The 27,516-nt window shown below is 42.4% G+C and overlaps 2 protein-coding genes across 2 annotated transcripts; one reads left to right on the plus strand and one right to left on the minus strand.

Moving 5' to 3' along the window:
* Positions 1-5,080: 5,080 nt before the first annotated feature.
* On the plus strand, positions 5,081-14,028 carry LOC128705025 (pre-mRNA-splicing factor CWC22 homolog). The gene is made up of 5 exons (XM_053800273.2): positions 5,081-5,152; positions 5,306-5,660; positions 7,128-7,227; positions 8,818-11,067; positions 11,836-14,028. The coding sequence occupies exons 2-4, from the start codon at positions 5,638-5,640 to the stop codon at positions 10,018-10,020; spliced, it is 1,326 nt and encodes a 441-aa protein (XP_053656248.1). The 5' UTR covers positions 5,081-5,152; positions 5,306-5,637; the 3' UTR covers positions 10,021-11,067; positions 11,836-14,028.
* Positions 11,837-21,175, minus strand: LOC128705026 (glutamate receptor ionotropic, delta-1). The gene is made up of 12 exons (XM_053800274.2): positions 21,025-21,175; positions 20,738-20,776; positions 19,007-19,417; positions 18,246-18,512; positions 17,329-17,487; positions 16,927-17,015; positions 16,752-16,831; positions 16,444-16,664; positions 16,207-16,318; positions 15,511-15,661; positions 15,150-15,267; positions 11,837-11,911 (listed from the first exon to the last, which is right to left on the minus strand). Exons 3-12 carry the CDS (start codon positions 19,403-19,405, stop codon positions 11,837-11,839), a joined length of 1,671 nt encoding a protein of 556 aa, XP_053656249.2. The 5' UTR covers positions 19,406-19,417; positions 20,738-20,776; positions 21,025-21,175.
* Positions 21,176-27,516: the final 6,341 nt, after the last annotated feature.

Raw genomic sequence — 27,516 nt, forward strand, 5'->3', positions numbered from 1 at the left:
GAAGTAGGTCTTTGTCCAAAGGTTGAACAAGCGTTGAAGAATTCTTTGTAAGAAGATCCCATGATGCTGCAGTGTCTGACAGTTGTGATGAATGGTTTGAAAAACCGGTTTTTCAAATCATTCATCACAACTGTTGGCCTTGTTGCGCACACTAAGGCACTGCTGTCTTGGCTTTAGATTTCTGCTTACCATGACTCCCAAGTCTTTTTCACATTCTGTATGACCAAGCTCTACTTCACCTAGATTATAGCTTCGAGGGTTATTTTCATTACAAAGGGCAAGTACCTTACACTTATCCACATTGAACTTCATCTGCCATTTTTCAGACCAGGACATTAATTTGTCCAAATCCTCCTGGAGTTCATTGCTATCCTCCTCAGAGTGAATTATACGGCCTATCTTTGTATCATCAGCAAACTTACTCATATCACTCGTAATCCCTTCATCAAGGTCATTAATGTAAATTATGAACAAGAGAGGGCCTAAAACTGATCCTTGTGGAACGCCACTAGTGACTAATCCCCATTCAGATTTCACTCCATTAATGGTAACTCTCTGCTTTCTATTGGTAAGCCATGCCTCTATCCATGCTAGAACTTTACCTCCTATACCATGAGCTGCCACTTTTCTTAAGAGTCTCTTGTGAGGTACTCTATCGAAGGCTTTACTAAAATCCAAATAAACAATATCATATTCCTTATCACTGTCAACTGCCTCAAATGTTCTATTGAAGAACGTCAGTAAGTTTGTCAGGCAGGAACGACCTCTCGTGAATCCATGCTGAGATTCATTTATCAAGTTATGCTCTTCAAGGTGACTTCTGATAATGTCAGCTATAATTGATTCTAATAACTTGCCCACTATAGATGTCAGGCTTATTGGACGGTAATTTGAAGGAGTGGACTTATCCCCTGATTTGAATATAGGAACCACATTAGCCATCTTCCACAACTCTGGCACAACACCGGTAAGGATGGACGCATTGAATACACTCGTTAATGGCTGACTAAGCTCCATCTTGCATTCCTTAAGTACCCTGGAAAACAACTCATCGGGTCCCGGGGGCTTATTTTGTTTCAGTTTGTCTATCTGTTTAATAACCATATCCCTCGTGACAGTAATATTAGTTAATTTAAATTCATCAGGAACTAAATAACTGTTAATTACTGGAAAATAACTCGTCGGGCCCCGGGGACTTATTTTGTTTCAGTTTGTCTATCTGTTTAATAACCATGTCCCTCGTGACAGTAATATTAGTTAATTTAAATTCACCAGGAACTAAATAATTGCTAATTACTGGAATCTCATTTACATCTACCGGTGTAAAAACTGACAAAAAATAGTCATTAAATAAGGAACACATTTCCAGTTCGTTATCCGTCAGCTGTCCATTCCCAGTTTTCAGAGGTCCTACTTTTTCCTTCACCTTCGTCCTATACACTTGAAAGAACCCCTTTGGATTAATCTTTGATTCATTAGCAACTCTAATTTCATAGTCACGTTTAGCCTTTCTAATCGCCTTTTTTACTTCTCTTTTAAGCTGAACATATTGGTCAGTAAGGTTAACCTCTCCTCTTCTGATGCGCCTATAAATTCCCCTTTTCTCCCCTAATAGATGCTTTAACCTACTGTTAATCCATTTGGGATCGTTATTATTAGACCTAATATCTCTCTGGGGAATGTATATACTCTGGGCACGGTGTACATTATTAAGAAAACAATCATAAAAGCAGATCCCTTCATATTCATAAGTATGATTATCGTCAATAAAATCATTAGCTAGATAACCCCAATCAAGATTAGACAGATGTTCCCTAAGTCCATTATAATCGGCAGAACGAAAATCAGGGATTTTTACTATATTATCATTATTCTTGCATTCCCAGTTAATGCTAAAAGTGATGGATTTGTGATCACTTGCGCCAAACTCTTCAGTGATCTCCAGATTATTAACGAGTGTTTCCTTATTTGACAAGACTAGGTCTAGCAAATTATCACCCCTGGTAGGCTCTGTCACGCTCTGCTTCAGAAAACAGTCCTGAACCTGAATTCGTTCGTTTTGTGCTGCTGGGCGGAAGCTGCTGCCTATACAACTACTCCTTGAGAAGAGTTGTGACCTTCCTGTTGCTGGGTACCATCCACCACCTCCTTGACGCCCAGATCCAGCCGATGTTTGCATCATGCAGCTACCCATCTCTAAGCGTCTCTGCAGTCAAGACACCCTCAGCAATCATGCTGAGACAAGTATGGCACTGGCAGAGGGAGGCACATGTGCAGTGTATTTCACAGATGGTTCTGTCGACCCTGACGGGAAGAGAGCAGCAGCTGGACTGTACCACAATGGTCACACACAAGGCTGGCGACTCCCTGACCACTGCACGATCCTTCAAGCTGAGCTGGTGGCGATTCAGCAGGCATTGTCACATGCCCTACGATATCGACTCCGACCTGTCATACATGTTGATTCCACGACTCACGAAATCGTAATGACACGATTGCAAACAAACCATACCCCGGCTAACGCTACGGGCTGGAATTTTGAGACTCTCTGACCGTGGGTTCAATCCCGGCCGGGGTTTGGTTTGATGGGTTGATTCCACTTCTGCAATCAATGCCCTCTCCCATCCTCAACCACAGGACAATGTTCACCTCATCACGTTGATCCTGAGCATAATGACAGCCTTAGAAGTTCAGGGTAACAGATCGACATTGAACTGGATCCCCAGCCATGCTGGCATCCGGGGAAACGAGGCGGCAGATGATGCAGCCAAGGCAGCAACAGACTATCCACATGTTGGGATTACTGTCCCCATCAGTCTACGACAGACCAAACTGGTGGCTGCCAGAGCCATGAAACTTATGGGGGAGGTCTTAGGTGATACCCCATCTCAACAGTGGTACCGAGCAGCGACTCGGTACCACTGTTGGTTGTTAGGTAAGACACATATGCAACAGTTAGGTATCTTTATTTCGAAACGTTTCGCCTACACAGTAGGCTTCTTCAGTCGAGTACAGAAAAGTTGATAGAAGCAGAAGAGACTTGAAGACGATGTAATCAGTCCATCACCCTTAAAGTTTTGAGGTGGTCAGTCCCTCAGTCCGGAGAAGAGCATTGTTCCATAGTCTGAAACAATATGGAGTTGAAGTGACAGGATGGAGCCTTATATAGCGCCAAGAGGTGAGACGAAGGTCACTAGTAGAAGTAAGAACGCAGATGTTGGGAGGTCAGGTCCCTCTCAAATCCAGCCGTTCTCACTAGTAGATTTTGTTACTTCAATTCCATATTGTTTCAGACTATGGAACAATGCTCTTCTCCGGACTGAGGGACTGACCACCTCAAAACTTTGGCATCTTTATGAGCAAATTCGCCGATGACACGAAGATAGGCAGGATAATTGATTCAAACGTAGATGTTAGGGAACTTCAGGAGGATTTAGACAAACTCTATTCTTGGTCAGAAAAGTGGCAGATGCAGTTCAGTGTAGATAAATGCAAGGTTCTGAAGCTTGGGAGTGCCCATAACCCTAGTACTTATAAGTTAAATGATGTAGAACTTAGCCATACAGATTGCGAAAAGGACTTGGGGGTTATGGTGAGCAGCAACCTTAAACCAAGACAGCAATGCCTGTTGTTAGGTAAGACACATATGCCACATATACCATTTTAATGTTCACAGCAATGCCTAAGCGTACGTAATAAGGCAAATAGATTACTGGGATTTATATCAAGAAGTGTAAGCAACAGAAGTCCAGAGGTCATACTCTCATCTTGTCGGTATTATATACCATTCGTACACAGCTTTATACATCATTAGTAAGGCCTCACCTAGATTATGCAGCTCAGTTCTGGTCTCCATATTACAGAATGGACATAAATTCGTTAGAAAACATTCAGCGTAGGATGACTAAATTAATACATAGCATTAGAAATCTTCCTTATGAAGAAAGATTGAAGACTCTTAAGTTACATTCACTTGTTAGACGAAGAATGAGGGGAGACCTGATCGAAGTGTATAAGTGGAAGATAGGTATTAATAAAGGGGATATTAATAAGGTCTTGAGGATGTCTCTCCAAGAGAGAACCCGCAGTAATGGATTTAAATTAGATAAGTTTAGATTTAGGAAGGACATAGGAAAGTATTGGTTTGGAAATAGGGTAGTTGATGAGTGGAACAGTCTACCTAGTTGGGTTATTGAGGCTGGGACTTTGGGTAGTTTCAAATTTAAGTTGGATAAGTACATGAGTGGGAGGGGTTGGATTTGAGTGGGACTTTCACATCAGTACTTATTTCTTGGGTGGCATTGAAAATTGGGTTGGGCAAATGTTTTGTTAGTGGGATGAATTGTAAAGGACCTGCCTAGTATGGGCCAACAGGCCTGCTGCAGTGTTCCTCCTTTCTTATGTTCTTATGTTCTTATTACATCGTCTTCAAGTCTCTTCTGCTTCTATCAACTTTTCTGTACTCGACTGAAGAAGCCTACTGTGTAGGCGAAACGTTTCGAAATAAAGTTGCCTATGTGTCTTATCTACCAACCTGTCGGTATTGTATACCATTTGATAATCACAAAGCACATTACAGAGTGAACACTGAAACAAGCTGCCTATTTCCAGTCTATATTTGTCCAACCTATTTTTATGTTACCCAAGTAATAGCTTTTATATCCTTTTACTCATGTACGAATTAATTGCTCCACCATATTGTATTACTACTACTACTACTACCACTAGTGAACATCGAAATGTTACCTCACTAGTATTGCACCTCACTCTGAGCCTATATATACCCTCTGTGTCCATGTATTGCTTGTAACTGCTTGATAAAGCTCATGGAGAGCGAAACATTGCGACAATAAAATGTCACATTAGTTGCAAACTGCAAATGTGTTTATGTTTCCAGTTACGAGGATTCATTACGGCGCTGGAAGTGATTATAAGTCATTATTTAACCTTTTCATGGATGATATACAACATTTTTGTAATGGAATAGAAGACACATACGTGATATAAACACATGCATAGTATATTATGCAGGCTTAATCTAGGATAACTCAGTAAAATCAATAAAATAAGACCGTACCCCCAGGAAAGAGGGTTCAATACGGCGCTATCAGCGGCGGCCCTATAAACCAACAACAACAACAAAACGACGAAAGTAAGTCAATATTTAACCTTTTTTTTTACAATATATTCAACATCTTTTGCAATATTAATGACTGCACACAGTTGTTATGGACACATATAAGTTATATTATCTAATTTTAACCCAAAATAAAGCAGAAATGTTAATAAAAATGATTATTTTCAGTGTTGATTCTGAGGACGAACTGGGGCTCAGACCTGACTGTTTAAGCTGACAGCGCTTACTGTCAAGCTTAATAAGCTTACTCAGCACACATCACTAAGGCATCCTAAGCTACAAATCCCCCCAAAATAGGGTCGAAGTTGCCAGTAGTGTCTTCGGGGTCACTGTCCCCCCTAGGACTGGTCCCAGACCAGACTAAGCTTACATTGCTTATTATCAAGCTTAATAAGCTTTCTTGAAGTCACAGCTTTTCTGGGGAGCCACTGGCCCCCTAAGGACTGGTCCTAGGACTCCCAGGACCCCCCTAGGACTGGTCCCAGACCTGACCTCCGAAGATGAACATCTTACCCAAGAAGAGGTGAGTCTGCTGGTCTTTTGAGAGCTAAACCTGTAGGGGTCATGCAGCCCCCTGGGGTTGAGGTTCTTGATCCAAGGGAGTGAAGCTCAGGGCTTCACGGTAACCCTTATGCTATGTGACCCCTGTGGGTTTAGTGCTTCACCCTAAATATAAGGATTATAATAATAATATAAATATTAATGTTATTATTGCTGTTATTATTTTTATTATAATAAGACTTATTATTATTCAGGATTCACATACCATGGGTTTGAACCCCATTCAGTCCATGATTCCCCAGATATTCTCTTAAGATTTCATGTCTGAGGCCGGCAAGACAGACCCTTAAGGGTTAAGTGCTTGGTTATGATTATAATAATTCTTAGAAGACGAGGACTGTATGAACAATGGTGAATCTGTTTCTTCTTTTTTGTATTTCCTGGGAGTCGCCAGAGTTTTGTATGAGACATGTGTTGTGTTTAATACATTATACATATGTATAGATGTTGTTGTGTGTACACATGGCCTGTATGCATGTGTGTATACTGTACACACATGTATACATACTGTACACACATACTTGTGTATAGATATCTTATGCACGTGTGTATATATACTGTATGCATTTGTGTACATACTAGTACCATCTGACTTACGACCAAGCTTGGTTCCGACCAACCGGTCGAAAGTCAAAATAGACTAAAGTCAAATCTTAGAAAATTGCCAACATACTCGGTAGGGCATAATGTCAAACCTTTGCTATATAAAGTACCTACATAGCATCGTATGTTACTTTTTACTAAATATTTTACTACTGTATATCAACATCACAGTTACACAGATAACCTGCACCTTTGTGTCTAATTTATCAACATCTACAAACCTGTCAGACACTGCATCTTCTTGGGATAAGAACATAATAACATAAGAACATAAGAAAGGAGGAACACTGCAGCAGGCCTGTTGGCCCATACTAGGCAGGTCCTTTACAATTCATCCTTTACGTCCTTTACGACGATGTTTCAGTCCGACTCGGACCATTTACAAAGTCACACTGTTATTTGTGTATCATTCCAGTCACGGTATTGTGCCTTTTTTTTTGTTAACATCACAGGTGTGCGAGAATGGTATATAATACCGACAAGATGAAATTAAGACACATGTGCAACATCTGGGTATCTTTATTGTAGACGTTGCACATGTGTCTTAATTTCAACATCACAGTTATTGAAGATTGAGACACTTATGCAGCATATGGGAATCTTTATTCAGGAAATGTTTCGCCACACAGTGGCTTCATCAGTCCAATACAAAGAGGAAGGCGTAAGGAGAGGAGGAGTATGAGGTAATCAGTCCCTCAACCTGGGACATGTATGCACACATGTACACATTACTAATTATTATTACATTCACAGGTGACATGTGCACACATATGTATGGATACTGTATGCAGACATGTACACATACTAATTATTATTGCATTCACAGGTGGCATGTGCGCACGAAGGACAACATCGCCCGTGTGCGCCGCGATGAAGCTCAGGCTGAGGAAGAGCTCAAGCAGAAAGTTCTGAGAGCCAAGCTTGCTGTAAGTTTTATTATACAGTCAGTTCACTTATAAAGTTCCACTATATACAGTCAGTTCCACTATATACAGTCACTTCTCTTATTAAGTTCCACTATATACAGTCAGTTCACTTATAAAGTTCCACTATATACAGTCAGTTCTCTTATAAAGTTCCACTATATTCAGCCAGTTCCACTATATACAGTCACTTCTCTTATAAAGTTCCAGTATATACAGTCAGTTCTATTATAAAGTTCCACTGTATACAGTCAGTTCACTTGTAAAGTTCCTTTGTATAGACATTTCAGGATTTATTAATAATAAATACAAAAATAATGATAATAGTAATAATAGTATTTATAATAATAAAAATAATAGGGTAATACAGGTTGACCATCACTAATCCAGCATCACTAGGACCTGTAGGGCACCAGATTAGTGATTTTGCTGGATTACAGAATGGTTAGGCTAGAATACACTTAACCCAACAGCGATATTTGTGCATTGACGAGATCACCTACTTTATGCCTTACTTTTGGCCCATTCCAGTGTTCCTGTCTACCAAACTCATAGCTATTTCACTAGTATTCTTTCTATTCTGTCGACTGAGTACAAGAAACCACTCATTCACCGATATAAACTACCCAATAACATGGTCAGAAATCGGTAGTTTGACCAATTTCACACAAATTTCAAAAAGATGCCAGTTTCAAAATAGGGTCCAGAATAAACAAGGCAGACATTCCTGGCACTAAAATAACATTATCTCTGTTCATTAATCACGTCTCCAGGACCCTCTTATATTATTCTTGCTTTCCATTTTGAATTTTATTCATATAAAACAATAGAAGATTTACTGTTATACAGGCTACTGCATTTTTGTAATAATTGTGTTAATAATGCCAATTCATTCGTGATTGTGTATTAGACCAGCCAGTTGGACACATTGGATGGTGACGTCATTTGTTTACTCTTGAACATCGGCAAAAATCAAACATTTCCGTTACTTTGAGCTCAATTTTAAGGTACTTTCCAGCGTGAAACCAATCAAAATTATATCTGTTTCAGTAATATATCTTCCATTCTATCAAATGAGACCAAAAAACAAGACTACAACCATACAGACCACATGAAAATACACTGCAAATTCGGATTTACACCATAAACATAAGTCGCAGTTTTTTCTCATTATGCATTACGTGCTGCAGGACTGTTTTTTATATAGTGCACACTTACCACACAGACCTATTCTTTCATATGTAGGCCCAAATTTACCAGTCACAGCTTATCTGAGTGAGCTGAGTTCATGGCGACCGACAGTGGCTTCAAAACCACCTTATCTTTTATGGACTTTATGGACAATGTACAGTGTATGTGCTTTCCACAATGAAAAGCATTTCTTTTATTCATTGGAACCATGGGTAGGACTAAAAGTGAGCAGGTTATAACAGTAAATGGAGAAAAAGAAATTGGAATACTTATGCAGCAAGTCGCGCCACCCAATAGTAGCGGCAGGTTGGTGAGGTGACCCCGGAAATTTGAAATAATGCTAGCTGAAATTAGTGCTGGATTGGTGATGGCCAACCTGTAATAATAATAATAATATTGCAGGAGCAGGAAGCACGTACATCATACCTACGAACAGCAGCACGACTGAGATACGATGGTGGTTACACACAACCGCAGATCACCTCAACCAAGTCAACCCCAGAGGCCAACATCTACACCTCCGAGGGTAACATCAATCTCTTCCGAGACCTGGAAGAGGGGAAACGACCCAGCGGAGCCAATCCAGAACACGAGGCTGAGAAAAAGGCCGAACAAGAGAAGTACGAGAAGAGTATAGGGTACCTGACCTATCTGGGCCAGGATTCGGTCGAAGCTAAGGGTGGAAAGGCCTGGTATGAGGTGGCTGGTGGAAGAATCACCCGGCGGGGCCAAGGCGAGTCGTCTGATGACTTAGACGAAGTCGGACTCAAGACTAAGAGTAGGATGGACCCAATTAATGACATCATTAAGTATGCTGGACTCAGACCGGCCAAGAAAACTCAATTAACATCAATATCGGCTGCCGATACTACGTGCAACGCAAATTTAGGTCTAAAATCACAGAAAACTCAATTAGCACAGGTATTGGCTACTGATGGTCAGTACAACACAAATCCTCCCACTGATTACGTAAACAGGGCGAATAAATCTGAAAATCAGAGGAAGCGACACAAGAAGAAACACAGAAAGGAAGCTAGGAAAAGTAAGAAACACAGGAAAAGGAAAAGAAAAGAAAGCAGGAAGAGGAAACACAGTGAAGACGATAAAATAACAAAGAATAAAGACAGGATGGAGAGAGGCATTAAACGAGGGAGAGAGAGAAGCAGTGATAAACGAGAGAGAGATAGTAGCAGTGATAATGATTCGTGGGAAACAAAGAGACGAAAGACTCACATGAACATCAGAGATAAAGATACGCATAAGAGAGGAAGATTGGATGGTAGTAAAAGCAAGACAAGTAGTAATAGTAGCAGTAGTAGCACAGATAGTCCCATGCACAGCACTGACGATGAAGAACTGAGAGAGAAACAGCAGAAACTGGAAGTTCTCAGAGGAGAACGACTGAGAAGAGAGGCTGAGGAGAGAGACAGAGCTGAGAAACTACTAGCAGGTACTAAGCTCACTACTGCTACTACTAGTGAGCTGACTGTCAACCCTAGACCGCTGTTCCAGCAGAAATATTCGTCACAGTTCAACCCGCACATAGCAAGACAGAACCAAGAACCAAGAACACTAGAACCTGGGGTTAAATATTGGCTTTATTGATATACACATATACTCTATGTATAGCCAGGCCTAAATTGTATGTATATACATATACTTTGTGTATAGCCAGGCCTAAATTGTATGTATATATATATATATATATATATATATATATATATATATATATATATATATATATATATATATATATATATATATTCTATAACCAGGCCTAAACTGTATGTATATACATATACTCTATGTATAGCCAGGCCTAAATTGTATGTACAGGAAACCTATTAACATGATAGGTTCCTGAAGACTCGGTGCAGCATGAAATTGTGTAAACGAAACTGAAGACCTTATGGGGAAAATAGGGTTATGCTCCAAGGTGAATTGTGTAAAAGAAACTGAAGACCTTATTAGGGAAAATATGGTTATGTTGTAAGATGAATTGTGTAAAAGGAACTGAAAACCTTATGGGGGGAAATAAGGTTGTGTTCCAGAATGACTTGTGTACAATAAACTGAAGAACTTACAGAAAAAATAGTGTTACATTCCTTAGACCCCCCAAAAATGACAAACTTTTTAGATATCTAAATCATAAAAAATATAAATGATAATGTAATTGCAGTTCATTATGATGTATTTTGCTTAATGCATTGCTTAAGGCTACAAATGTTACAGAAATATATTTCTTTATATTGTGGTTGCTGATTTTGGAGAGGGATGCTTTGGCCCTTCTTCAAGGGAATTGAATCTGTGAACCAGTCCCTTGAATTAAGCCTGAATGCCTTCCATCCACCCTACACCCTCATAGGCACTGTATAATCCCCATGGGCTTAGTGTTCTCCCATTATAATGTCATCATTGGGTTGAGGGTTGTAACACCCCTGGGGCCACTGTATCTCTCACTGCTGTCAAATTAACAGGTGGTCCATTACTTACAATGGTTCAACTTATGATTCAACTTTACGATGGTGCAAAAGCAATTAGTCACAGTAATTATTTAATTATTCAGCTGTTCAGTACATAATAAATTTATTACAGTAAAGGAATATAATCAAAGTATCATTTCCATTGCATTTTCAACAATAAAAATATCATGTGCAACTCTTGGGTATCTTTATTGAGGAAACGTTTCGCCACACAGTGGCTTCATCAGTCCATACAAAGGAGAATCTTGAAGAACAGGAGGAGAATGAGGTGATCAGTCCCTCAACCTTGAGTCGATGTGGTCAGTCCATCAATCTTGAATAGAATACGGCATACGTGCTGAGAAGGAGCTTATAAACCGTTGGCAGGAGAGGTGCAGCAGTCATAGGTCGTGTAACATTTGTTCAATGTTGAAGTAGGTCGTGCCCAAGAATTAGGCAAGCGAAGAATTCCCAAGTATTAAGATCCCAAGAAGATGCAGTGTCTGACAGCTTTGTAGATGAATGGTTCAGAGAACCGACATGTTGATAAATTCTCTGAACCATTCATCTACAAACCTGTCAGACACTGCAACTTCTTGGGATCTTAATACTTGGGAATTCTTCGCTTGCCTAATTCTTGGGCACGACCTACTTCAACATTGAACAAATGTTACACGACCTATGACTTCTGCACCTCTCCTGCCAACGGTTTATAAGCTCCTTCTCAGCACGTATGCCGTATTCTATTCAAGATTGATGGACTGACCACATCGACTCAAGGTTGAGGGACTGATTACCTCATTCTCCTCCTGTTCTTCAAGATTCTCCTTTGTATGGACTGATGAAGCCACTGTGTGGCGAAACGTTTCCTCAATAAAGATACCCAAGAGTTGCACATGTGTCTAATTTATCAACATGTCGGTTCTCTGAACCATTGATCTACAAATAAAAATATCAGTCTATGGAAGGGTGGGTGGGATGCTTGCAGGCTGGTGGCCCTTAACACCACCATCATCCTCACACATCATAAGAGTCTTTACCACAATATACAAGCATACCATCTAAATTGACACACAAATATATATGAAGTAGATACTGTATACACATTACATCCAGGTTCCTTTGAACTTTTAACCTTTATTATGCAAAGGAAGATAAGGATGCAGTAGAACCCCAGTATCTGTGGATTCAGTTTCTGCTATGGTTCCAAGGTATCCGTGGTTTACTGTGGCCCAAAAATAAGCCTTAATTTTGCGTAATAATGTCCTAAAAAAAAAAGCCTTAATTTGCTTAATAATGGTCTGAAAATAAGCCTTAATTTAGTTTAATAATGGCCTGAAAATAAGCCTTATTTTTGCTTAATAATAATGGAGACAGCACAAAAGTAGTGATGGTAACAGTTGTTCAAAGCCTAAGAGAAGTTGTGAAGTTCTTCCCATCAGTGAAAAAGTGATAATTCTCCACTTATTGTGCACAATTTATCAGTTATACTTTGTCATGGCTATGTATGTAAACCAAAAACAACTTATATACAGTGGAACCTTGGTTTGCGACCTTAATTCATTCCAGAAGGCTGTTCGAGTGCCTCTCTGAGTATCAAACAAGTTCTTCCCAACCAATTTTCTCTGGTCAGCTGTTATCACTAATCGTCGTAGGCCTCATGGTGACTTATTTATACAGATAATACAAAAAAAAATAAAAAACGTGAAGAAACATGAAATAGTTTACCGCAGAGTTCTGGCATGTTGTATTTGCTTGGTCGAGTGCTGAGCTTTTTTTGAATAGGGAGCTGGCCATATACCGAGGTTCCACTGTATAGTGTTCACTACTATCCAGGGTTTCTGACATCCATGGTAGTTCTTGGAAGGTATCCCTTGCAGATACAAGGGGGACTACTGGATATAAATACTGGGAGAGTCCCTCTCCTGGACATGTGCAGGTCATGTCTACCCTCTCAATATGTACATAAACATCATCTCCGGCAAGCTGATGTTTGAGTATTGTAAGTTTATTCAGATACACGTACACATAAGAACGTACAGTTATCATGCACAGTGTAAATTACCCACCAGGATAACACAAGAAAAGTCAAAATGACTTATTGGTATGAGAACACTGCATGTATTGACAGCTCTGAAGGAATCAACTTACTGAATCGCAAACACAGATCTGAGACTTGTATGGGACACGTATGGACCAATGAGAGGTCAGACAGGAAAGGAAGCCAGGCCTACTCCAGCAATGACAGTGACCTGACACACAGGCTGTCCATAACTTCACTAGATGGAGGGGAAACTGCCATACTCCAGCTCCTGGCATTCCAATTACTTTCTCAGAAGTGACAGTGTTAGTTGAATTTAACAGTATTAAAATATATCACAATTTTGTAATACAGAGACTCCCCTACATACGAACATTCGTGTTGTGAACTTTCGATAATACAAACAATTTGCAATACCTTCTCACTGTCTATATTATTAAATAATATTATTTTACACTATTATAAACATTATCAACATTATTTAATTTATAACACATGTTATGTTTACCAGTGTACAGTACGTATATTTGCTGTGCTCAGGTATACTGTACACACGCATATGCTAGACTTATGAATGATAGCTCGGAACTGAACCTGTTCATAAGTAGGAAGGTGACTGTCGTGTAATAGAGAAAGTGTGGTAAAGGAACACGCATTAATTGATGGTCTGCTGTGTGTGCACATACACTATGTATAACGAGGCCTAAATTGTATGTATGTATGCATATACTCTGTATAGCTAAAGTATAATGAACAATTGTCAGTGCTCAGTAATAACACACATGGAAACAGAAATACAGGAGAATGATTGATGTGCATATTTTGACCCTCTTCTGGGGTCCTCTTCAGCGGATACACAAGTGAAACTAGAAGAATACATGGGGAAGGTTACATTCATGTCATACAAGGACATGGTAGGTAGGGGGACATGTCAAGTAGTGAGTAGGTGAGATGACAGGACCTGAAGTGATGCCAGATATTTGTATAGGAAGTTCTTCTGTGCTGTGTGGGGCCTCATGTTGTGTTCTGTCTTATGTAGTGTTACTGGTAGTAGTAGTAACACCAGTAGTGTTACTGGTAGTAGTAGTAACACCAGTAGTGTTACTGGTAGTAGTAGTAACACCAGTAGTGTTACTGGTAGTAGTAACACCAGTAGTGTTACTGGTAGTAGTAGTAGTAACACCAGTAGTGTTACTGGTAGTAGTAGTAACACCAGTAGTGTTACTGGTAGTAGTAGTAACACCAGTAGTGTTACTGGTAGTAGTAACACCAGTAGTGTTACTAGTACTAGTAGTAACACCAGTAGTGTTACTGGTAGTAGTAGTAACACCAGTAGTGTTACTGGTAGTAGTAGTAACACCAGTAGTGTTACTGGTAGTAGTAGTAACACCAGTAGTGTTACTGGTAGTAGTAGTAACACCAGTAGTGTTACTGGTACTAGTAGTAACACCAGTAGTGTTACTGGTAGTAGTAGTAACACCAGTAGTGTTACTGGTAGTAGTAGTAACACCAGTAGTGTTACTGGTAGTAGTAGTAGTAACACCAGTAGTGTTACTGGTAGTAGTAGTAACACCAGTAGTGTTACTGGTAGTAGTAGTTACACCAGTAGTGTTACTGGTAGTAGTAGTAACACCAGTAGTGTTATGGGTAGTAGTAGTAGTAACACCAGTAGTGTTACTGGTAGTAGTAGTTACACCAGTAGTGTTATTGGTAGTAGCAGTAACACCAGTAGTGTTACTGGTACTTGTAGTAACACCAGTAGTGTTATGGGTAGTAGTAGTAGTAACACCAGTAGTGTTACTGGTAGTAGTAGTAACACCAGTAGTGTTACTGGTAGTAGTAGTAACACCAGTAGTGTTACTGGTAGTAGTAGTAACACCAATAGTGTTACTGGTAGTAGTAGTTACACCAGTAGTGTTATTGGTAGTAGCAGTAACACCAGTAGTGTTACTAGTACTAGTAGTAACACCAGTAGTGTTATGGGTAGTAGTAGTAGTAACACCAATAGTGTTACTGGTACTAGTAGTAACACTGTTACTGGTAGCAGTAGTAACACAATAACTCCACCAGTAACACTACCACTGAGATTAACAACCCAGCAACCATGACATGGAACACACTCTGTGTCTGAAAATTAAAAAAATATATAGAAAAACCCCTCATTAACTAAAGGACACTCACATTTTTGATTCAGGGTAAGATAAAATATGGTAGTGAGACCTGGGACTGACCTGGTATATATCAAGGGACTTCAGGTGGACCTGGTGGACTGGCTGGTCCTGACACTGGACCATGAATTGGACCGATCTTAACTTGTTTATAATACCGAAGGACCGTAGCTGGACCAGCCTGTATTATTATTATTATTATTATTATTATTATTATTATTATTATTATTATTATTATTATTATTAAACACAGCAAAAACTGCATAAGAACTGTGAATCGACCCTCTGCTACACATTAAGGTCGCTACACTAACACTAGTAGTGGCGGTAACTTGACCCCCTGCTACACATTAAGGTCACTACACTAACACTAGTAGTGGCGGTAACTCAACCCCCTGGTATACATTAAGGTCGCTACACTAACTTGTGGTCAATAAGGTCCTTGTAGAGAGAGTTGTGAGGAAAGGTCATAACATCAAGGTCACTCTTCAACACCTGACTTGACTGATGATAGCGACACTGACCTTGACGACCCTCATACTTCACACTACGACCAACACTGGATGACCAGGTGTCTGGGGGAGGAGTATGTGGGGGAATATGTGAGAAAATATGTGAAAGAATATGCGAGAACATACTCTCTCAGGGACTGACCACCTTGGTATAAACCTTGGTAATAAATACCGACAAGTTGGTTTAGAAAGACACGTAAGCAAACACTATAACATATTTATTAGAAAACGTTTCGGTCCTGGAACCTTGATCACTTTCCAGGACCGAAACGTTTTCTAATAAATATGTTATAGTGTTTGCTTACGTGTCTTTCTAAACCAACTGACCACCTTATCTTACGTTGTATAGTTCACCAAGTCTGAGGGACTGACAATATTGCACTGCTTGAGAGACTGACTACCTTATATTGCACTGTTTCAGGGACTGACTACCCCATCTACCACTGTCTGAGGGACTGGCAGTCAGTCCCTCAGACTCTGAGGGACTGACTACCCCATCTACCACTCCCTGAGGGACTGACTACCCCATCTACCACTGTCTGAGGGACTAACTACCCCATCTACCACTCTCTGAGGGACTGACTACCAGTACAGGGACTGATACCCACCTATGAGAGCATACTTGCCCTGCTGTATATGACTGTAGAAGTCCCATGTGTCCAGGTAAGAGTCTGGCAGAAACATCAAGTTGTCTGCAATTTTTCTGTACTTTTCAAAATTCTGAAATAGATGAGTAGAATGTATTACCATAGATACCATAGAGCAGTTCCAGTATTACCATAGAGCAGTTCCAGTATAACCATAGATACCATAGAGCAGAACCAGAGCAGGTTCGTTATACTCACGATAATAAACTCGTAATAGACAGTGTTCTTGCGTACAACAGGTGTGACAGTGTGCAGTCTATCTATCAGTTCCAATGCACTGTCTATTGCTCTGTCTATCCTGGGTACAGCCAGGAAGGATACCACAGTGCCCTGGTAAAGTGACACTAGGGATACCACAGCCAGGAATACCCAGCAGGAGGCCAGTCTACCAGACCAGGAGCTGCAGCTCCACTTACTACCTGTAATGTATGGGTTGTGTGCTGTAAACACGCATGGGTAGCTGGTAGTTACTCTACTCACTGTACAAGTGTACTCAGTGTACTCACCTTGCATAACGAACAGTTTGAGAGTAGAGACAACAGCAGTCTCGTATAACTTATACGGCGTCTTCAGTCCATTACTCAACCTGTGGAGAATCGGTCTATTAGTGTCTACTGAACCATGCTAGGTAGGTTCAACTCATGTACCCACACGTACACACCTGTACAAATCTGTACTCACCTGTGGGCTTGTGTACTCCAGACGATGTGGTCCATGGCCCATAGTACACTTCCTGTGGCCACACCTGTCAGTAATATGGCCAGCCACACCTGTAAGACAGGTGTGTTAGTGTAAGTGTGTGAATTGAACCTACCTAGCATGGTCCAGTAGGCCTACTGGTTGAACCTACCTAACATGGTCCAGTAGACCTACTGTAGTGTTGAACCTACTTAGCATGGTCCAGTAGGCCTACTGTAGTGTTGAACCTACCTAGCATGGTCCAGTAGGGCTACTGTAGTGTTGAACCTACCTAGCATGGTCCAGTTGACCTCCTGACCCCCATCTATCAAAACTTGGGGACTGAACCCCTACTCTCCAGACTCAGGGACTGACCCCCTACTCTCCAAACAGGAATTGACGTACCCATGGACTGAAGACTTGCAGTAGAAGGAAGGGTTGACGTAGTGGATGAGGTGATCTTGATAGAATAATAACATTGTCTATTCCCATCCACTGACTGAAGTCTATTACCTGCGTCCTGTCCCAGGATGGTGAGAGGTCCAGAGGGGCCAAGTCTGCCTGCTGTAGTGTGGTAATAACGACCTTATTGTCTTATATGGCAAATGTATCACTTGTACTGTCACATATGACATGTAAGAAAAGTAGGCCTACCTTATGAGCCAGGAGGCCTACCTTACAAGCCAGTAGGCCTACCTTACAAGCCAGTAGGCCTACCTTACAAGCCAGTAGGCCTACCTTACGAGCCAGGAGGCCTACCTTATGAGCCAGTAGGCCTACCTTACAAGCCAGGAGGCCTACCTTATGAGCCAGTAGGCCTACCTTATGAGCCAGTAGGCCTACCTTACAAGCCAGGAGGCCTACCTTATGAGCCAGTAGGCCTACCTTACGAGCCAGTAGGCCTACCTTACAAGCCAGGAGGCCTAACGAGCCAGTAGGTCTACCTTACAAGCCAGGAGGCCTACCTTACAAGCCAGTAGGCCTACCTTACAAGCCAGGAGGCCTACCTTACAAGCCAGGAGGCCTACCTTATGAGCCAGTAGGCCTACCTTACGAGCCAGTAGGCCTACCTTACAAGCCAGGAGGCCTACCTTACGAGCCAGTAGGTCTACCTTACAAGCCAGGAGGCCTACCTTACGAGCCAGTAGGCCTACCTTACAAGCCAGTAGGCCTACCTTACAAACCAGTAGGCCTACCTTACAAGCCAGGAGGCCTACCTTCCGAGCCAGTAGGCCTACCTTTTGAGCCGGTAGGCCTACCTTATGAGCCAGTAGGCCCACCTTACGAGTCAGTAGGCCTACCTTACAAGCCAGAAGGCCTACCTTACGAGCCAGGAGGCCTATCATGCCATCCCAGGAACCATTGCGGGACTGACACCCAAAAGCGTTAGTAGTGGTGACGACTGAGGAAAAGTTGAGATGTATCTCCAGGACCCTGACTAGTTCTGCCATGTATCCCTGCACGTTCTTGAGGGACCCTGGCCGCTGGGGGTCCCTTGGGGGTCCCTGGAGGTCCCTGAGGGTCCCTGGGGGTCCCTGGAGGTCTTTGGGGGTCCCTGGAGGTCTCTGAACTTCGAAGACCCTGGGTTTCTAACCAAAGGAAGGTAAATTAATTTAATATTCATCAATAAAGTCACCCAGGTGTTGTACATGTGTCTTATTCATCAATAAAGACACCCAGGTGTTGTACATGTGTCTTATTCATCAATAAAGACACCCAGGTGTTGTACATGTGTCTTATTCATCAATAAAGTCACCCTGGTGTTGTACATGTGTCTTATTCATCAATAAAGACACCTAGGTGTTGTACATGTGTCTTATTCATCAATAAAGTCACCCTGGTGTTGTACATGTGTCTTATTCATCAATAAAGTCACCCAGGTGTTGTACATGTGTCTTATTCATCAATAAAGACACCCGGGTGTTGTACATGTGTCTTATTCATCAATAAAGACACCTAAGTGTTGTACATGTGTCTTATTCATCAATAAAGACAACTAGGTGTTGTACATGTGTCTTATTCATCAACAAAGACACCTAGGTGTTGTACATGTGTCTTATTCATCAATAAGGTCAGTACTTACGTTCACAGCAGTAAGAATTAAGGTCCTGCCCTTGAAGTTACTTGAAGGGGCAGGTGTTAGTGGTCCCTGAAGGATGAGCCCTGAGGTGCAGCTCCAGCTCCCGGCCCTCCTGAAGGTGACACTGCCATCCCCTGGGTACTCAGGTACCTGGAGACTCACCTGGGCACTTCCTGACTGCTGGGGCACTGTCTGGCACTGCCTATCCCAGTACCTGATGTTCTGGCTATCCCTCTTATCCCAGATGCTCTGGCTATCCCAGCTGCCTCCAGGTATCCCTCTACTATCCCAGGATAATGCAGGATAGACCAGGCTGAGAAGGATAATCTTCAGCATCTCAGGGATGCTGCCCTCCAGTGTAGATCTCATCTCAGTAGTCATAGCATCCACACTCACCAACATACATAATGTTTTCTGAAAGAAGAATATATATATATATATATATATATATATATATATATATATATATATATATATATATATATATATATATATATATATATATATATATATGTATGTGTGTGTGTGTGTATGTGTCGTATCTGACATGTATAATCCCTGTACAAACATATGATAGGCCTCGTGGCAAAAACCCTCGCTTCATACGGTGAAGGTCCGGGTTCGATCCCAGCGAAGGGGCGGAAGCATCGGACGTGTTTCCTTACACCGGTTGTCTATGTTCACCTAGCAGTAAATAGGTACCTGGGTGTTAGTGGACTGGTGTGGGTGGCATCCTGGGGTTAGTGGACTTGTGTGGGTGGCATCCTGGGTGTTAGTGGACTTGTGTGGGTGGCATCCTGGGTGTTGGTGGACTGGTGTGGGTCACATCCTGGGTGTTAGTGGACTGGTGTGGTTCACATCCTGAGTGTTAGTGGACTGGTGTGGGTCACATCCTGGGTGTTAGTGGACTGGTGTGGAAGGTGTTGTGGCATTGGGCAAGTCCATGGGGTTGGAATTGAGTGACAGGGATGTGGAAGAGTTGGTGGAGGACCACAGGGAAGAGCTAACCACTGACGAACTGCAAGACCTTCAACCACAGCTGAGGAACTTGCTTCAGAGGAGGAGGAAAAGAGAGTGAGGGAGGTGCCTTCTTCGGTGATTGAGGACATGTGTTCAAAGTGGAATGAGTTGCAAAGTTTTGTTGAAAAGTATCACCCTGACCAAGCTGAAACAAGCCATATCTGCAACATGTTCAGTGACAAAACCTTGTCCCACTTCAGGCAAATCATAAAGAAATGCCAGAAACAGACCTCTCTGGACAGATATTTTGTGCGACAGGGGTCCAGTGACTCTCAAGTTGTTCCCAGTGGCATTAAAAGAAGTAGCGAAGTAACCCCAGAAATGGACTTGCTACCTGAAGTCCTAATGGAAGGAGATTCTCCTTCCAAACAATAGTGTACACCTTCCTCCTATCCCCTCCTCCCGTCTTCCATCCAACCAGAAGTCTTCAGTAAAGGTAAGTGTAATGTTATTATTTTTTATATGCATGTACTTGATATCTGATTGTTTTCAGTATGTAAATCTTTATTTAATTTGAAAAAAAAAAATTATTTTAATATTTTTGGGTGTTTGGAACAGATTAATTTTATTTCCATTATTTCTTATGGGGAAAATGGTTTTGAGTTTCGTAAATTCCGACTTTCGGCGGACTCTCTGGAACGGATTAATCACGAAACTCGGGGGTCCACTGTAACAGTCTATCTGACCCTGTACAATACCTGTACATGTACTTACTTGTATATTAATGGAGTTATTGGAAACTAATTCTTGAATCTGCCGAAAAAAATAGAAAAATAATAAATATTAGATCTTGAGGCCTTTCACTTTAGTTTGCAGAACTTTATCAGGAGCATCGCCTCCCAGACTGGTCTTTATATAGGAGGTTGTAAAATAATAGACCTTATTTCTAAGCAAATTACTTTGAAAATGGGTCGAACAGCCTGCATTATTTTTTGGATCAAAATATGGAGTCTAAATCTAAGTGTTGCAATAGAAGGAACTTAGTGGGAATATTAACTTACCAGAGCCAGGGAGTTGAGTAGTGGGTGCAGGTGGTCGACCAGGATGAAGATGGCACCGAGGTGGTAGGTGGCATGTCCCAGGGCCACAGTCTGGCACTCACGGCCAGTCCAGAGGGCCACTGCTGGCCCTCCCCCCCTCCATACACCCCCTACCACACCCTCTGTCAGGCCAACAACATCATTAATAATTATAAGATGTGTCTATGCAAGATGAGGTGAATCATAGAATTGATGAGGGGAAAAAGGTGAGTGGTGCACTGAGGAGTCTGTGGAGACAAAGAACTTAATCCATGGAAGCAAAGAGGTGAATATATGAGAGTATAGTTTTACCAACGCTCTTATATGGGTGTGAAGCATGGGTGATGAATGTTGCAACAAGGGGAAGGCTGGAGGCAGTGGAGATGTCGTGTCTGAGGGCAATATGTGGTGTGAATATAATGCAGAGAATCCATAGCGTAGAGATTATAAGGTGCAGGGTTCCTAAACGTATTGTCCGGAGGGTTGAGGAGGGGTTATTGAGGTGGTTCGGACATGTAGAGAGAATGGAACAAGACAGAATGACTTCGAGAGTGTATAAATCTGTAGTGGAGGGAAGGCGGGGTAGGGGTCGGCCTAGGAAGGGTTGGAGGGAGGGGGTAAAGGAGGTTTTGTGTGCGAGGGGCTTGGACTTCAAGCAGGCATGCATGAGCGTGTTTGATAGGAGTGAATGGAGACAAATGGTTTTTAATACTTGACGTGCTGTTGGAGTGTGAGCAAAGTAACATTTATGAAGGGGTTCAGGGAAACCGGCAGGCCGGACTTGAGTCCTGGAGATGGGAAGTACAGTGCCTGCACTCTGAAGGAGGGGTGTTAATGTTGCAGTTTAAAAACTGTAGTGTAAAGCACCCTTCTGGCAAGACAGTGATGGAGTGAATGATGGTGAAAGTTTTTCTTTTTCGGGCCACCCTGCCTTGGTGGGAGACAGCCGATGTGTTAATAACAATAGTAATAATAATAATAATGATAATAGTAATATTTATAATAATAATAATAATAATTATTATAATAATAATAATTCTGACCTAGAGTGTCACTGACACATAGGTGTATCATAGGTGCCATTCTACGTTGCACCTCAGGAAGACTGTTGTAGGTAGCTGCTATTGCTGCTCCTAGGGACCCTGTCGAAGCACCTAGGGACGCTGTAGAGGCACCTAGGGACGATGTGGGGGCACCTAAGGACGCTGTAGAGGCACCTAGGGACGCTGTAGAGGCACCTAAGGACGCTGTTGAGACACTTAGGGACGCTGTAGAGGCACCTAGGGATGTTGTAGAGGCACCTAGGGACGATGTAGGGGCACCTAGGGACGCTGTAGAGGCACCTAGGGACGCTGTCGAAGCACCTAAGGACGCTGTAGAGGCACCTAGGGACGATGTAGGGGCACCTAGGGACGCTGTAGAGGCATCTAGGGACATTGTAGAGGCACCTAGGGACGCTGTAGAAGCACCTAGGTACGTTAAAGCACCTGAAAAATTGAAGGTAATTGTTGTAGCTACACCTAGGTCTGCTACACCTAGGTCTTCTACACCTAGGTCTGCTACACCTAGGTATGCTGAATCTAGGTCTGCTACACGTAGGTCTGCTGCACCTAGGTCTGCTACACCTAGGTCTGCTACACCTAGGTCTGCTACACCTAGGTCTACTACACCTAGGTCTGCTGCATGTAGGCCTGCTGTAGCTACACCTAGGTCTGATACACCTAGGTCTGTTGTAGCTACACCTAGGTCTGTTGTAGCTACACCTAGGTCTGCTACACCTAGGTCTGCTGCACGTAGGTCTGCTGTAGCTACACCTAGGTCTGATACACCTAGGTCTGCTTCACCTAGGTCTGCTGTAGCTACACCTAGGTCTGCTACACCTAGGTCTGCTGCACGTAGGTCTGCTGTAGCTACACCTAGGTCTGATACACCTAGGTCTGCTTCACCTAGGTCTGCTGTAGCTACACCTAGGTCTGCTACACCTAGGTCTGCTGCACGTAGGTCTGCTGTAGCTACACCTAGGTCTGATACACCTAGGTCTGCTACACCTAGGTCTGCTGTAGCTACACCTAGGTCTGCTGCACGTAGGTCTGCTGTAGCTACACCTAGGTCTGCTACACCTAGGTCTGCTGCACGTAGGTCTGCTGTAGCTACACCTAGGTCTGATACACCTAGGTCTGCTACACCTAGGTCTGCTGCAGCTACACCTAGGTCTGCTGCACCTAGGTCTACACACAAGTCACTACTTACCACAGAGGAGCCAAGAGATAGCGATCAACCCACAACACATTCTGAAAAGTATGTTTTATATATATATATATATATATATATATATATATATATATATATATATATATATATATATATATATATATATATATATATATATATATAGTGTACATGATTCAAAATAGTGTATATACATAGTATGTATAGGCAGTGTGAATATTTGCAGTGTGTATAGGCAGTATATAGAAGCAGTGTATAGAGGCAGTGTGTACCTGGTATGAGTGCAGTACCAGCAGTGAGAGTTCTGGTACTCTGGCAGTGTATACAGGCAGTGTATAGTAGCAGTGTGTACCTGGTATGAGTGCAGTACCAGCAGTGAGAGTTCTGGTATTCTGGCAGTGTATACAGGCAGTGTATAGTAGCAGTGTGTACCTGGTATGAGTGCAGTACCAGCAGTGAGAGTTCTGGTACTCTGGCAGTGTATACAGGCAGTATATAGTAGCAGTGTGTACCTGGTATGAGTGCAGTACCAGCAGTGAGAGTTCTGGTACTCTGGCAGTGTATACAGGCAGTATATAGTAGCAGTGTGTACCTGGTATGAGTGCAGTACCAGCAGTGAGAGTTCTGGTACTCTGGCAGTGTATACAGGCAGTGTATAGTAGCAGTGTGTACCTGGTATGAGTGCAGTACCAGCAGTGAGAGTTCTGGTACTCTGACAGTTTATATGTGCTCAGTCAGTCCATCAATACTGCCAGGTTAATTAACCTTGCAACACTCTTCCAGTATTAATGGTGTTGCAACACCTGCAGTATTAATGATCTTGCAACACCTGCTTGTGTTGCAGACTCTGGCATTGTATGTGTCAGGGCACCAAGACTGTTCAACTGTCTTCCAGTGTATGTAAGGCGGCTACCAGTACACCCCTGGTTGTCTTTAAGACCCCTGGGTGTCTTCAAGACCCCTGGTTGTCTTAAAGACTCCCTGGTTGTCTTCAAGACCCCTGGTTGTCTTAAAGACCCCCTGGTTGTCTTCAAGACCCCTGGTTGTCCCACAGCTGGTGCATACTGCAGGTATGCACCAGCTGTGATAAGGGTAATAACCCCAAGCACCAGCTGTGGGTGAGGCAGCTGGCAGCCTGTGCTCACTGGTAGAATGGCCAGGAATTTTGGTATCATGTCAACAATGACTTCCAAGAACCTACTGAGAGTGAGAAAGAGAGAGAGAGAGAGAGAAAGAGAGAGAGAGAGAGAGAGAGAGAGAGAGAGAGAGAGAGAGAGAGAGAGAGAGAGAGAGAGAGAGAGAGAGAACGATCCAGCAAGACTGGACCTAGTATTCACCTTGAGCAGTTCAGACATTGGTGAAATCACATATGAAAAGCCCCTCGGAACTTATGATCACGGGGTTCTGAGCTTCAAATACATAGAGTTACAAGTGGAGAGGGAAGCAGGGAGAGTAGGGCAGGTGAAGCCAAGCTACAAGAGAGGGACTACACAGGCATGAGGAATTTCCTGCATGAGGTTCAGTGGGACAGACAACTGGTGGGGAAATCAGTAAATGAGATGATGGAATATGTGAGAACAATATGCAAGGAAGCTGAGGAGGAGTCTGTACCCAAGAGCAACAGAGGTAATGAGAAGGCCAGAACGAGTCCTTGTTCAACCAAAGTTGTAGAGAGGCCAAAACTAAGTGTGCTAGAGAATGGAAGAAGCATAGAAGACAAAGGACCCAGGAGAATAAGATTAGTTGAAGAGCCAGAAAGCAATATGCACAGGTAAGGGGGCAGGTCCAGCGACAATGACATAGCATCAAAAGCCAAGTCTGACCTGAAGCTGTTGTACAGTCACATCAGGAGGAACACAACAGTTAAGGATTGTTGAGGAAGGAAGGAGGGGACTTCACATGAAACGATCTAGAAGTATGTGAAGATACCAATATGAGATTTAAAGAAGTATTCACAGAGGAGACAGAAAGGACTACAGAAAGACAAAGTGGTGGGGTACACCATCAAGTGCTGGACACAATACACACAACCGAGGAAGTGAAGAGGCTGCTAAGTGAACTAGATACCTCAAAAGCGATGGGACTGGACATCTCTCCATGGGTCCTGAGAGAGGGAGCAGAAGCATTATGTGTACCACTAACAACAATCTTCAACACATCTATCATGGGTCCTGAGAGAGGGAGCAGAGGCACTGTTTGTACCACTAACAACAATCTTCAACACATTTATCGAAACAGCACAACTACCTGATTGTGACCAGACTTACCTGGAGTTCATTACCTTTGTAAATTGTGAGTTCATTACCTTTGTAAATTGTGAGTTCATTACCTTTGTAAATTGTGAGTTCATTACCTCTGTAACTTGCTCAGCTATCAAAACTTTGGAGTCCAGTCCCTGGACCAATTATGTACCTCTGTAATCTTTTGACTACCGCCCACAGGATGGGTATGGGGTGCATAATAAACATATTAAACTAACTAACTACCTGAGGTGTGGAAGACAGCAAATGTAGTCTCAGTTTTTAAGAAAGGAGACAGACAGACAGCACTAAACTACAGACCAGTGTTACTGACATGTATAGTATGCAGAGTCATGGAGAAGATTATCAGGAGAAGAGTGGTTGAGCATCTAGAAAGGAATGAGCTTATCAACGACAACCAGCATGGATTCAGGGATGGGAAATCGTGTGTCACAAACGTACCGGAGTTCTATGACAAAGTGACAGCAGTAAGACAAGAGAGAGAAAGGTGGGTAGATTGTGTTTTCTTGGACTGTAAAAAGGCTTTAGATGCAGTTCCACAAAAGAGAGCAGTGCAACAGCTGGAGAATCAGGCAGGGATAATAGGGAAGGTGCTGCAATGGATCAGAGAATACCTGTCAGGAAGGCACCAACAAGTCATGGTACGTGATGAGGTATCAGAGTGGGCGCCTGTGATGAGCAAGGTTTCCCAGGGCTCAGTCCTAGGACCAGTGCTGTTTCTGGTATATGACTGAAGGGATAGATTCAGAGTGTCCCTGTTTGCAGACGATGTGAGGTTAATAAGAATTCAGTCAGATGAGGATCAAGTAGAACTAGAAAAGGATCTGGCCAGATTACAGGCCTGTCCAGATCCCAATCTGACTGAGTAGAGGCTAGGGGGCCATAGACTGCAAACCTCACTCAAGGTTAAAGATTGTAATAAGGTTGGTAGAATTACCGACAATATGTAAAGTAAAAGGACACAAGTGCAACTAATGTGACATTTATTGTGGCAACGTTTCGCTCTCCAGGAGCTTTATCAAGCCATTACAAACAATACATGGACACAGAGGGTATATAAAGGCTCAGAGTGAGGTGCAATACTAGTGAGGTACCATTTCGATGTTCACTAGTGGTAGTAGTAGTAGTAGTAGTAGTAGTAGTGGTGACAAAAGTAATACAATATGATAGAGCAATTAATTCGTACAAGAGTAAAAGGATATAAAAGCTATTACTTGGGTAACATAAAAATAGGTTGGACAAATATAGACTGGAATGAGGCAGGTTGTTTCAGTGTTCACTCTCTGTAATGTGCTTGTGTAGTATAACAGGAGAGACTATGTGATGGCAGGGTTTACTGTTTTCAGGAGGATTCTTGTGATGAATGGTTTGAAAAACCGACAAGTTGAAGATTGAGACACTTATGCAGCATATGGAAATCTTTATTCAGGAAATGTTTCGCCACACAGTGGCTTCATCAGTCCAATACAAAGAGGAAGGCGTAAGGAGAGGAGGAGAATGAGGTGTTCAGTCCATCAATCTTGTAGAATGTACAGCATAGGGCCGTAGACGTGGCTTATATACTGTAGTGAGGTGAGGTGAAGCAGGCGGAGGCGGGGTCATAGTGGTACCATCCACTAGTCGAAGTAGGTCTTCGTCCAAAGGTTGAACAAGTGTTGAAGAATTCTTTGTAACAAGATCCCATGATGCTGCAGTGTCTGACAGTTGTGATGAATGGTTTGAAAAACCGACAAGTTGAAGATTGAGACACTTATGCAGAATTCTTCAACACTTGTTCAACCTTTGGACGAAGACCTACTTCGACTAGTGGATGGTACCACTATGACCCCGCCTCCTCCTGCTTCGCCTCACCTCACTACAGTATATAAGCCACGTCTACGGCCCTATGCTGTACATTCTACAAGATTGATGGACTGAACATATCGACTCCAGGCTGAGGGACTGATTACCTCATTCTCCTCCTCTCCTTACGCCTTCCTCTTTG

The sequence above is a fragment of the Cherax quadricarinatus genome, chromosome 97 (genome assembly GCF_038502225.1).
Source record: "Cherax quadricarinatus isolate ZL_2023a chromosome 97, ASM3850222v1, whole genome shotgun sequence".
Taxonomy (NCBI): Eukaryota; Metazoa; Arthropoda; class Malacostraca; order Decapoda; family Parastacidae; genus Cherax; species Cherax quadricarinatus.

Bases quoted from the DNA above. Each gene is read 5' to 3' on its own strand.
- LOC128705025 (XM_053800273.2), top strand. From the start codon at position 5,638: ATGAACATCTTACCCAAGAAGAG. The intron at 5,661-7,127 runs GTGAGTCTGCTG...TTGCATTCACAG, and splicing joins AACATCTTACCCAAGAAGAG to GTGGCATGTGCGCACGAAGG. The intron at 7,228-8,817 runs GTAAGTTTTATT...ATAATATTGCAG, and splicing joins TTCTGAGAGCCAAGCTTGCT to GAGCAGGAAGCACGTACATC.
- LOC128705026 (XM_053800274.2), bottom strand. From the start codon at position 19,405: ATGTTGGTGAGTGTGGATGCTATGACTACTGAGATGAGATCTACACTG. The intron at 18,513-19,006 runs GTAAGTACTGAC...TCCTTTGGTTAG, and splicing joins TAATTCTTACTGCTGTGAAC to AAACCCAGGGTCTTCGAAGT. The intron at 16,665-16,751 runs GTGAGTACACTG...CATACATTACAG, and splicing joins CAAACTGTTCGTTATGCAAG to GTAGTAAGTGGAGCTGCAGC.